Source organism: Chanodichthys erythropterus, chromosome 11 (genome assembly GCF_024489055.1).
Source record: "Chanodichthys erythropterus isolate Z2021 chromosome 11, ASM2448905v1, whole genome shotgun sequence".
In the NCBI taxonomy this organism is placed as follows: Eukaryota; Metazoa; Chordata; class Actinopteri; order Cypriniformes; family Xenocyprididae; genus Chanodichthys; species Chanodichthys erythropterus.
The window spans coordinates 39,427,487-39,440,635 of record NC_090231.1 but is presented as its reverse complement, the minus strand read 5'-3'; the positions used below and the strand labels follow the sequence as shown (position 1 = coordinate 39,440,635).

Genomic DNA, 13,149 nt, shown 5'->3' with positions numbered 1-13,149 from the left:
TTTCTCCAGGTCAAGGTATATTTTGATGTTTATTATTGGTTGCTGGGCTAAAATAACTATCTAGTGTAGGTAACAAAAAAAAAAAAAAGCTAATATTGAGTAACTTACATTTATAGCCTCTATCTAACAGCGAAGTGCAAGAGTTTAAGATGCTTTATGCCCCTGATCACTGTAATTCACTGTGTGAATGTGCGTTAGTTGATTTATAAGTCTTTAAATTGCGGTGTTTTAAAGCATTTATTTACCTAGTTACAGAATCTTTAAACAGTGTTGGATGACATCTTTATTTATTCTTTGTTTTTATGCTATGAAGTGATATACAGTTACAGTAGATAGATTTAATATAACTAATACATTTTTATGTAGTAGTCTAAAAAATAGATGTTTAAAGCTGAAGTGTGTACATTTGTTTTATGATAAGATACTTTCCCAACTTAACATGAAGAGATAAGTAAGCCGTTGGTAAGATGAGGTTCCCAAAAAGTGTAAACATTTGGCACCATCACATTGTACTGCTTGAGCATCCCTAATGGCAGAAATCACACACTCCAGCTTAAGTATAAAGCCACTTCTTCATTGCACACAACAAACGACATTCAGCGGACCATCGTTAATTCGATGGAAGTCATTAATTTCATATGGAAAGTCACACAGGGGCAGGTGTGTAATGTTTGGATCCGAATTGAGCTTTGGATGCATTAAAAATGTGAATGTAAGTAACTAGATGGTATGAGACATGCCGCATATGGTCTAGTCAAGAAGGTTTGTGCTAATTTATTCATTCCACTATGGTAAATGACCTTTCTGTTGCGATCCTTCCTTTACTAATACACCAAAAGTTCATTACGACTGCCACTAGGGGGCGATTTCTGACTGTTGTATTCAAATGTTGTGTGCAGTGAAAAGGAGGCTGCACTGGGTTGGTTTAAACTTGTCATACAGCGTCCTCGACCACGCCCATGTTACCCAGGCCCCGCCCCTTTGGACCGAAGTTTTTGGCATAGCAAACTGAAAAAAAAAAAAAAAAAAAATACAAAAGAGAAATCAGATTACAAAAATGTTAAGAATAATAAAATCATAGCTAAGGTTCAACAAGTATTCAGCAATATTACATAATCACCAATATCTTTACAATAAGGTTCCATGAACTAAGAATAATAATAAAATGCCTCTTAATCATTTATTAATCTTAGTTCAAGGTAAATCCAATATTTGCTAATGCAGTACCTGTGAAAAGTTTGGAAACATTAGTTTTTTTAATGTTTTTGAAAAAGTCTCTTCTGCTCACCAAGGCTGCATTTATTTTTAATCAAAAATACAGTAAAAACTATAATATTGCTACATATTATTAAAAAAAAATAATTTTCTATTTGAATATATTTTAAAATGGAATTTATTCCTGTGATCAAATCTGAATTTTCAGCATCATTACTCCAGTCTTCAGTGTCACATGATCTTTCAGAAATCATTCTAATGCTGATTTGATGCTCAAGAAACATTTCTGATTATCAATAGTGAAAACAGTGCTGCTTAATATTTTTGAATAGAAAGTTCAATGAACAGATTTATTACCTTTCATTGGCAACACTTTACAATAAGGTTCATTAGTTAATGTATTAACAAACATGAACTAACCATGAGCAATACATTTGTTACTGTATTTATTAATCTTCACTAACATTAGTTAATGAAAATACAGTTGTTCATTGTTCATGTTAGTTCACAGTGCATTAACTAATGTTAACAAATGTTGAAATTAACATTAACAAAGATTAATAAATGCTGTAGAAGTGCAGTTCATTATTAGTTCATGTTAACTAATGTAGTTTACAATAAGGTTCATTAGTTAACCTTAGTTAAGTGTTACCAATTTATTGATTACATTTATTAAAGCATTTATTTGAAATTATAAATGTCTTCACTGTCACTTTTGATCAATTTAATACATCTTTGATGAATAAAAGTATTGATATCTCTCTTTTTTTTTATCTTACTGCAAATGTTGTCATTGTTTCCAAAAAAAATGATTAAGCAGCACAACTGTTTTCAACATTGATAATAATAATAAATGTTTTTTGAGCATCAAATCAGCATATTAGAATGATTTCTGGAGGATCATGTGACACTGAAGACTGGAGTAATGATAAATAAGATAAATTAATTACATTTTTAAATATATTCATATAGAAAAGTTATTTTAATAGGCTAATAATAATAATTTTTCACAATATTACTGTTTTTACTGTATTTTTGATTAAATAAATGCAACCTTGGTGAGCAGAAGAGACTTTCTTTCAAAAACATTAAAAACTGTAATGTTTCCAAACGTTTGACGGATACTGTACCTGTAAAATTAAAAGTTGTATCTGTAAAAGTTATTTAATGGACATGAACTAACAATAAACAGATGCATTTTTATTAACTAACGTTAACAAAGAAGAATAAATACTGCAACTTCATGGCTCATTGTTAACTAATGGGACCTTAAAGTGTTATTCTTTTTCTTTTATCTTAATAATTAATGCAAACTTCTGTAAGCATGATCAAAACCAGTCAGGATGATGCAATTATCAAGCATTTGTGCTCTTGATTGCATCAATTGTCCTGTAATGGCCGTTGAACAGTAACTGTCTATCTGAAACAGAACATCTATTGATTGGTGAATTGAGCTGGCAGAGATCTTGCAGTCTCATTGATCGATTGTACCTTTACAGTAGAGCTCTCCGTCTTTATCCGTCACCGTGGTGGACTCCAGGCTCTTCCCACACAATAAACAGCGGAAGCAGGTTTTGTGCCAGGCCTGTTGGATCAGAACCAGTGACAGACTGAAAAATTACTACAGTGAAATCTGCTTTACGCAGCGCTGACCTGTGACAGCGGCATATTGCAGGAGTGCTGAGAATGGAAGTTTCTCAAAATCTGCTTATACTGGTGGTTAAATGGTTTAATATTAATATATTTCATATCATAACACAGTATATAGTAGCAAAAACTCTGAGCCAGCTTCTCGCTTTCATTATAGCTGCAGTTTTACCTTTCCAGCACCCATGACTTTCTCTGCTGCATAAACGGCTTTGGAGCAGCGAGGACAGCGATCCGTGCTCCCAAATTTCTGTGCAAACTTGCTTGGGTTGGAGTTTGCAGATGTCGGACGTGCTTTAGACCTTAATATGTTAAACACACACAATAAAGAAACACAAAACAACAACTAAAAACTCTAAATTCTTCGGGGCAGTTTACACAACACCATTTTCAACTAAATATGTCATTTTGTCCGTTTATTTACACAAAAACAGCATTTTGTTGCCTGAAAATGGGATTCAAAGTGCAAGTTTGTAAAAAAAAATACCGTTATCATCTCAAAAAACATGAGACTATGAAAACGGTGACGTCTATAGGCGTGTAGTGTTTCTTTACAAAGTGGCATCGCCAATTACTGGCCTGGAGTGAATAATACAGCATTTTTAGTAATCATGGATCCGTGTGAACGCCGACTGTTTTGACAGTGTTATCGTCTGTACTTTTCTGAACTTTTCCGTTTTTAGTTCATCGTTAACATGTAAATATACCCAAAATCAGTTCAAATTTTCAACATTATCAGCAAATGAAAAGCCCAGCCTTACTCAGGGTACGTTTACGCGACAATGGTGTTCCAAAAAACGGAAACGTGTTTTCTTTGTGTTTTCGCGTACATATGACAACATCGCCAAAATGATCCCGTTCACATGGATCTGCGAAAATGACTAAAAACATTGTATTATTCACTCCAGGCCAGTAGTTGGCGATGTCACTTTGTAAAGGAACATTAAACGCCTATAGACTGAACACATAATACACGTGCATTTGTAGTTTACATGGAGATAACATTATCGTTTTCAAAGATTTGCACTTTTTCAAAAGTTAGCGTTTTCAGTCCAGTGTTGTGTAAATTAATGACCAAAACGCATAAGTTTTAAGTTGAAAAATGTGTGTTTAATTGATTCAGATAATGTTTTGTAGGCTAATTGTATCATTGTCTTAGAAACTGCACTGCTGCTGTGTCTTCAATTATATAATTTGAAGGATATTTTCAGGACATACTCTTGAGGCTGCAGTTCTTCATTATTCACCGGGTCAGAACTCAGCGCTCCGGCACCCTGGCCGTACCCATAACCTTTTGGACCATATTTCTTGCCGTAGCAGGATTTGCAGTAAATCTCAGACTCGTGTGCTGCAACCGTTGTGCTGTCCAAACCTTTACGACAAACCACTAGAGAACAGAAACAAAACTATGTAAAAAAAAGAAAAGAAAAAAATGACATATAAATATCATACCAAATAAATATGTATATACAATTACATATTTACCCTACAATGCAAGTTTTTGACAGTCTCTTATGTTCATACAATACAATAAAAACATTAATATTGTGAGAAATTTAAAATAACTTTTGTATTTTTTGTATTGTATGTTTTGTATTTGAATATTTTTTAAATGTAATTTATTCCTGTGATTAAAACTAAATATTCAGCATCATTACTCCAGTCTTCAGTGTCACATGATCCTTCAGAAATCATTCTAATATGCTGATTTGCTGCTCAAGAAACATTATTATTATCAATGTTAAGAACAGTTTGGTATTTTTGTGGAAACTGTGATACTTGTTGTTTCAGGATTCTTTGATGAATAGAAAGTTCAATGAACAGCATTTAATACATTTATTGATTACATTTATTAAAGCATTTATTTGAAATAGAAATATTTTGTAACTTTATAAATGTCTTTACTGTCACTTTTGATCAATTGAATGCATCCTTGATGAATAAAAGTATTTATCTTAAAACTGCAGTCCGCGATTTTTGGCCCTCTAGGGGTTAATAAACAGAACTGCACGTGTCTTGCGGAAGAACATTGTAGCCGGAGCTACTTTTCTCCCTGTATGTCTATGGCGAGTCACGAAGTTACTGTGATACTCTGCGGCGGGTCCTACCAGTCCGGTCTGAAATAGTCCGAATATAAACACTTATTATAAGTGTACCATAATGATTCAGGGTAAGACAAAAACACGTTTTGGAAAATTGATCCATGTTGTACATTCTCATTATATAAATTTTGTAAAATTTGAACAAAAAAGTTCAAAACAACAGGATTTATTTGGAATTAGGGCTGGACAATAATTCAATATCAATATATATCGCGATATAATTTTTTTCGATAACGGTGATATGATTTTTAAACACATTTCCGGTATTTCGATATATACATTACAACATTTCTCACTGACTTGAGGCGCAGCCGTTAGAAAGAGCAGAACGCGATTGGCCATTGGCGTGATGACGTACACCACAGAGACACGCAGCCATCAGCCAGTGCTCAGCGTTAATATGGTTTGTTTAAAATAGCAACATGGAAAACAGACAGACAGAGTTCAGATAATGTATGTTTCAGTCGATGGATGCGCAAAACGTTACAACAACGATAATCAAAAAGCGTGGACAAACAGTCACTCTTTGTAAACTGTTAACAGCGAGTGCCGTGTGCTCTAATGTCCAGTCATTTACGCCGTCATCACCCGGGTGTTGATAGCGCGCGAGCGCAGGTGAGACCTGAACAGCACACGATGCTATCTGTTTAAACTAAACTCATTTAAGCTTTGCTGATTTAAACCTTCAAGAACAAGACGCGAAAGAGAACTTGCGCGCGCTGTGAGAAGATTTGTACACACGCGCACACGCTTATTTCAGACAGCGCAAATACTGATTTCTCTTTCAAGTCTTGCGCTTCGGCGGACAAATTCATGCAAAAATTAAGTCAACATGCCCGTCTTGGCGAGTATCCTAGCAAACATAGTCGGTTATGTCTTAAGTGAACGTATATTAGTCGAGAAAGACATCGCATGTGTAACAGTATAGCTACTGGATCGTGCATGTCTTAAAGGGGAAAAAAAACTATTCCTGCTGCCTGTTTTTAATGTTAAATCAAACAACAAAGAAATCACTCACTGCTCTTGACTGAATAGTTTTTGTAACTTCAATAATGATTCGTCTTTATTCATTTTATACAGTAAAAATAATATGCAGTGTTATTTTATATTTGATTACTTTATCCATTCTGTACCTGAAAACTGCAATTAGATACCTGAAAAGCACTGTTTATTCTATTTGAATATTTGCTTTATTGTACTTATTTGTGATGTACTTATTTGCTCATTCTTATTTTCTTTATTTTTATTTGACAGTAGTCTTATTTTTAGGCTAATAGCACGTACCGAAACCGTGACCCTAAAACCATGATACGAACCGAACCATGAGCAATTTGAACCATTGCACCCCTAGTGTCATCAACACTCAACAATGTTCCTGCCCCAGCAATGTGTTTTTGTTGTTTCTCACTGTTTTTTTTCAGTTTTTACTGTTCACAATCTTTATCTTGGCTGAAGCACTTTTGCTTTAATCTATATTAAGGATAATAAAATCAGCCTACATTATAGTTTAATGTTAAAGATATTAATATTACAAAAGTGAGTTATGTTTATTTTTTATGTTTGTATGAAGGCTAAATACAAATAAAAGCTGAACATACATTTATTTGTACTGTTTTTATTTCTTAAATATTATATAGTTTTATAGGAAGAAATTTAATAGATTTGGCAAATTCATTTTTCAGACGTTGTGGCCGTTCTTGGCAGTTTTTCTGAGGCTATTATATAGTTCATATCGATATCGGAATTATATCGTATCGACCGAAATTAAGAATTATATCGTGATATAAATTTTGGCCATATCGTCCAGCCCTATTTGGAATAGAACTGTTTTGTAACACTGTAAATGTCTCTACTGTCACTTTTGTTTAGTGCAACCTTACTGAATAAAAGTATTAATTTCTTTCAAAAAACTTTTTAAATCAAACTTATTTTAAAATAAATAAATTCCAATACTAGTTGTATTGAGACCAGCAAAAAATAAAAATAAAAAAATACTGCATACTACATTCAACATAAAATCTGTTGTGAGAGAAAGAGGGAGTCTGGAGTTGGATCATGATCTCACAGCTCCTCCAGAGGCTGTCATCTCCTGTCTGCATTCGTCAGCTGCTGCACTTTCAGCCAGGATGGCTCAAGAGGCTCATGGGAGCTTTGCTTTGTGTCTAATTTTGGGCTGGATGAACATGAGGCTCAGAGAGACTGAAGCATCCCGGCCGATGTCATCCACAGCAGATGGAAACAGGCCCTTGAATGATGGCTAACTGCAGGGGTGTCAGCTCTACCACAGTGTTACCGGTCTCAAACTGACTATTACCACCCTTCCTGGCACGACTCAAGCGTTTAAGAATTAATGCCGTGCCACTGAAAGCTGTCTGCACACTGGGAAAAATTTCAAAGAGCTCTCTTGATTTTGATGGCACTCTAGGGTTGTTTCTTTTTTCTCTCTTTCTTTTTCATTAGTTCTTTCTCTTAAAAGAATGTTGACTTGAAGTTTATCGCTCTGTCAGTATATGTACTGTTGCTATTGAAGGAAAATTTTGGTTAAAGGTCAATTTAAATCTAAAAGGTAAATCTGTTGTCAAATATAATAACAGACCCAATGGACAGAGCACATTTGCTCAGACAAGCGATAACTGTTTGCACAAACTAGTAGTCATTAAATAAAAACTTTTTGATTTTGATCTATAATGAACAAATTCCATTTTCATTAATCTATCCTGTTACAGTTTTTATTATTATGCTCTTCTTTTAACATCTATGCTTTTTAAAATGCATCAAACTGCTATGGTAAACGCTGAAACCCTATTGTAAAAACACGAAACTGCTCATAACTCTACGAAGAAAGCAAAACAAACAACCAACAAAACAAACGTGATATCTCCGATTTCATTTGCGCCTGGAAAACTTTATCGCCATTTTGAATTTTGTCCAAAACCAGCCAAGTCTGCGGTTTTCCCACACTGGCTTTACCGAATTTTACCAGGGGAGCCCCGCCAAAAAAGCAATACAGGTGCATATTATACATACATATTATATTCATTCATTACAAACAGACTGATATATTTCAAATGTTTATTTCTTTTAATTTTCATGATTATAACTGACAACTAAGGAAAATCCCAAATTCAGTATCTCAGAAAATTAGAATATTACTTAAGACCAATACAAAGAAAGGATTTTTAGAAATCTTGGCCAACTGAAAAGTATGAACATGAAAAGTATGAGCATGTACAGCTCTCAATACTTAGTTGGGGCTTCTTTTGCCTGAATTACTGCATCAAAGCGGCGTGGCATGGAGTCGATCAGTCTGTGGCACTGCTCAAGTGTTATGAGAGCCCAGGTTGCTCTGATAGTGGCCTTCAGCTCTTCTGCATTGTTGGGTCTGGCATATCGCACCTTCCTCTTCACAATACCCCATAGATTTTCTATAAAGAACAGGGATACCATGGTCCTTAAACCAGGTACTGGTAGCTTTGGCACTGTGTGGAGGTGCCAAGTCCTGTTGGAAAATGAAATCTGCATCTCCATAAAGTTGGTCAGCAGCAGGAAGCATGAAGTGCTCTAAAACTTCCTGGTATACGGCTGCGTTGACCTTGGACCTCAGAAAACACAGTGGACCAACACCAGCAGATGACATGGCACCCCAAACCATCACTGACTGTGGAAACTTTACACTGGACCTCAAGCAACGTGGATTGTGTGCCTCTCCTCTCTTCTTCCAGACTCTGGGACCCTGGTTTCCAAAGGAAATGCAAAATTTACTTTCATCAGAGAACATAACTTTGGCCCACTCAGCAGCAGTCCAGTCCTTTTTGTCTTTAGACGCTTCTGACGCAGTCTGTTGTTCAAGAGTGGCTTGACACAAGGAATGCGACAGCTGAAACCCATGTCTTGCATACGTCTGTGCGTAGTGGTTCTTGAAGCACTGACTCCAGCTGCAGTCCACTCTTTGTGAATCTCCCCCACATTTTTGAATGAGTTTTGTTTCACAATCCTCTCCAGGGTACGGTTATCCCTATTGCTTGTACACTTTTTTTCTACCACATCTTTTCCTTCCCTTCGCCTCTCTATCAATGTGTTTGGACACAGAGCTCTGTGAACAGCCAGCCTATTTTGCAATGACCTTTTGTGTCTTGCCCTCCTTGTGCAAGGTGTCAATGGTCGTCTTTTGGACAACTGTCAAGTCAGCAGTCTTCCCCATGATTGTGTAGCCTACAGAACTAGACTGAGAGACCATTTAAAGGCCTTTGCAGGTGTTTTGAGTTAATTAGCTGATTAGAGTGTGGCACCAGGTGTCTTCAATATTGAACCTTTTCACAATATTCTAATTTTCTGAGATACTGAATTTGGGATTTTCCTTAGTTGTCAGTTATAATCATCAAAATTAAAAGAAATAAACATTTGAAATATATCAGTCTGTGTAATGAATTAATATAAAATACAAGTTTCACTTTTTGAATGGAATTAGTGAAATAAATCAACTTTTTGATGATATTCTAATTATATGACCAGCACCTGTATGTATAAATAAATAAACAGATCCAAACCAGTGCATAAATATTCTCTGAAGACTGAATATGAAAGGTTTTTCACCAAACTCAGTATACTTGTGTATGGGCTCAATATGAGGTCACAGTAAAACAAACTGTGGTGATTGGACACTTGGTGGCGCTATAACATGAAAAAAACTTGAAAAAAGCTATAACTATGCAACCGTTAGTCCGATTGACTTGAAAACTGGCATGCAGTGTCTTGGTCCAAAAAAGCCATGATTATCTATGGAATATCTCCATAGGTGGTGCTATAACTGTAAAAAACCTTTAAAAAACATATTTAATGTATAAACTTACATTTTTGGATTCTGCTATGTACCAATACCTTTATATTTTTACTTTTGTAAATAAGAGTAACATTTAATTAACACCTTTTAATAGCTGAATTGTATTGTGGACTTACTGCAAATGAAGCAGGTTTTGTGGAAGCTCCGGCTGTTGCACTGGATCTCCTCAGCATGATAAACAGTCTTCTCACAGGCCGAACATTTGGCTCCTCCTCCCCAATTTGGCATCCTTGGCTCTGGCAAAGACTCTGACATTTACAGGGATGGGAAGAGAGACAATCAACCAAAACTGCCAAAAAACATTGACTAAAAGGGATGAGTGTTAGAATCAGTTTACAAACGGTTACCATTTTTTGAATGCAAGGAAAAAATCTGACTACCTTAATTTATGTGATAGGATACATCTATTTTTATATCTGACCTATCTCAAAGGAATATGTCATTTAGTCTGTATCTCATGTCTTTGAGCAAGCAGAATATCACCTCACTAGTGTGGAATGCAGAGATAAGGTTCCAGAAATAGGCCTTTTATTAATGGCACTGCCAGATTAAAAGAAGTGTCTGCTTTGTGTGGCTAAAGGTATACTAAAAAGAATAAATACCAATTAATAAAATAAAAACATATTTGGATCTCTCTACTTTTTAAGAAAGAAAGGCTTACTAATGTCAGGGATACTATAAGGCCAAAATATTAAACAGTAACACTCATCAACTTTCATTAAAAAAGTAATTATACAGTATGATACATATCAAATAATTAATTGTACTTTTAAATACATTTGTTTCATTATCTTTTTAACTATATAAATGTACTATTGTTATCTGCTAACCCTCTGGTGGTGTTTGGTCATTTTTGACCTAAAGATTTTTTTTTTTTTTTGAATGGTACAAAATTTGGTAAAGGTTTTGCAATTCCTGTGTGAACAAAAAATTAATAAATTATGGACTACTAAAAAAGGTTAAATGGTCCATGTTTGCTTTCAAAAAAGACGGCATTAGAACTGAATGGGAGACACATTTCATATAGTGTAAACGTTTGGTATTGCACGCAAACAAATTCTTACTGAAAGCTCATTTTTTGAAAAATTTGGAACACAACTTGTTTAGATTTAGATATTTAGATTAAGTGCTTTGGAAAATATATTTAGTATCAAAATTGAAAATGGTATTGTGACGAGCAGGGCGGGCGAGAGCCGTGAGGGAACGGCGCGAGGCCGGTGACGCGAGTGATAATGAGCGTCACCTGTGAGGCGTGCCGGCCTCGAGTCTCTCACGGAGGAGCTCCGGAGGCATAAAAGGAGGAGCGACATCAGTGAAGGACGAGAGAGGACCAGGCCTGGACTTTATTTTATGTTTTATTATGTTTGTGTGGCCGGCAGACGTCCGCGAGGGTCTGCCGGCATTACTTTCGTTTTGTTTGTTTATTTTATATTAAAGTTTTGTTGAATGTTCGCCGGTTCCCGCCTCCTTCTTCCCACATCTACTAACCTTGTTACATTGGTGCCGAAACCCGGGAGGAAGGAGGGACATGCTGTCGGAGAGCCCTCGCTGCTGAGGGGGATCGCGGTGCTGCGGAGTTCGGGCAGCGCGGAAGTGAAGACCGCGAAAGGCTGCCCGAGGCGGTGGTGCTGGAGCCTTGTGAAAGGTGGGACGGAGACCCGGATGCCGTGCTCCTGGGACGAGGTGGGGTGGCTGCCGTCCTGGACCTGGAGGGAGCGGAGGAGTCGCCGCCGTCTGCCGTGGGCCGGAGCCTGCTGCCGTCCGCCATGAAGGGGAGGAGCAGGGGACGGGGGACTCGCTGCCGGCTGCCCTCAGTCGGAGGAGCCATCGCCGGCCGCCAGGAGGCGGTCGAGGATCGGGCCGTCCACCGAGCGTCCAGTGCCACCGCATGGCACCGCGAAGAAGAGCCTCTTGGCAGGCTGAGGACCGAGCGGCAGTGTGTCTGGGAGCCGGACCCAGCATTTTTTTTTTTCTTTCTTTTTCCTTTCTCCCCTCTCTCGTCCTGTCGCTCCCCTTGCTTCCGTCTCCTTTCTCTCGTCTCGTCTGTCCTTACCCCCAGGTGCTGCGGCCGCCGAGACAGGCCCCGGGGGGGGAGTAAAGCGCAGTCTCGGAGGTACCCCCCGGCCTGCGAGGGGCGTTGGGGGTATGTGACGAGCAGGGCGGGCGAGAGCCGTGAGGGAACGGCGCGAGGCCGGTGACGCGAGTGATAATGAGCGTCACCTGTGAGGCGTGCCGGCCTCGAGTCTCTCACGGAGGAGCTCCGGAGGCATAAAAGGAGGAGCGACATCAGTGAAGGACGAGAGAGGACCAGGCCTGGACTTTATTTTATGTTTTATTATGTTTGTGTGGCCGGCAGACGTCCGCGAGGGTCTGCCGGCATTACTTTCGTTTTGTTTGTTTATTTTATATTAAAGTTTTGTTGAATGTTCGCCGGTTCCCGCCTCCTTCTTCCCACATCTACTAACCTTGTTACAGGTATTTTTTGAGCATTTCATACCAATAAATGTACCGTTTTTGAACTTTTTTCAAGTTCACTTTTTTCCTTTTTTAACTTTTTTTATTTCAGCAATAATCTGCCAATGTCGTCTTTAAAAACAGACCAAACTTGTGTCTGTGTTCCAAAGCATTCAAGATTTTTGACAGATTAAATTGGTTTCATATGGTCAAAAAGTGCAATAAAACTACTGCATAAATATAATTTAGTAACATAAAATCATCTAAATATACAAAATATTAAATAAAAAACATTATCGAACTTAAAATCATTTCATTAAAATAATAATAAAAAATGTGTTCATTTTTGACTAACACCATTTAGCTCCAGGTGGTTTAGCATTATAATAATCAAATCACTTAAACCTGATGAATTCTTGTTGAATCACTTCACAGCAGGCTTATTTTAATAAATATCAATACATAAAATGTGATTTCAGTACAGGACAAATGATCAAGCCATGGTTTCAATTTCAATTTAAATGTTAAAATTCTACTTACACTGACAGGTTATATAAGAATGCTTGTTTTCTGGAAACAGTGTTTCCTCCTCTGTCCTTGATGATGTCCATTTCTGGCCCTCTGTGGTTGGTCTTTATATACTGGGCGTCACTCCCTCAGCTCCAAACACACACTCATAATTTCAAGAGGACCAAGGGGTGTGCTGACATTCAGATTAGTCCATCCTCCAAAATTAACTGCTGACAATACACAAATGCAATGTAGCTGCAGTAGTTTCCAATCCTGAATGCAGATATTCTACAAACACCACAACATTTGTTCCCCACTTTAAAGCCTTGGATGTTCAACTCAGTTTAAAGTGATAGTTCACCCAAAAATGAAAATTCATTT

The 13,149-nt window shown here is 37.2% G+C and overlaps 1 protein-coding gene across 4 annotated transcripts; it reads right to left on the bottom strand.

The window, feature by feature from the left end:
• Positions 1–80: 80 nt before the first annotated feature.
• Positions 81–12,882, bottom strand: csrp3 (cysteine and glycine-rich protein 3 (cardiac LIM protein)). 4 transcript variants are annotated; one of them, XM_067399769.1, is made up of 6 exons: positions 12,799–12,882; positions 9,921–10,052; positions 4,081–4,268; positions 3,035–3,164; positions 2,707–2,800; positions 81–1,008 (listed from the first exon to the last, which is right to left on the bottom strand). In XM_067399769.1, the coding sequence occupies exons 2-6, from the start codon at positions 9,975–9,977 to the stop codon at positions 935–937; spliced, it is 543 nt and encodes a 180-aa protein (XP_067255870.1). In that variant the 5' UTR covers positions 9,978–10,052; positions 12,799–12,882; the 3' UTR covers positions 81–934. The 4 variants fall into 4 exon arrangements, with proteins under 4 accessions (XP_067255870.1, XP_067255868.1, XP_067255871.1 ...); XM_067399767.1 differs by having other exon boundaries at positions 4,081–4,249; XM_067399770.1 differs by having other exon boundaries at positions 12,805–12,858.
• Between the last annotated feature and the right edge of the window lie 267 nt (positions 12,883–13,149).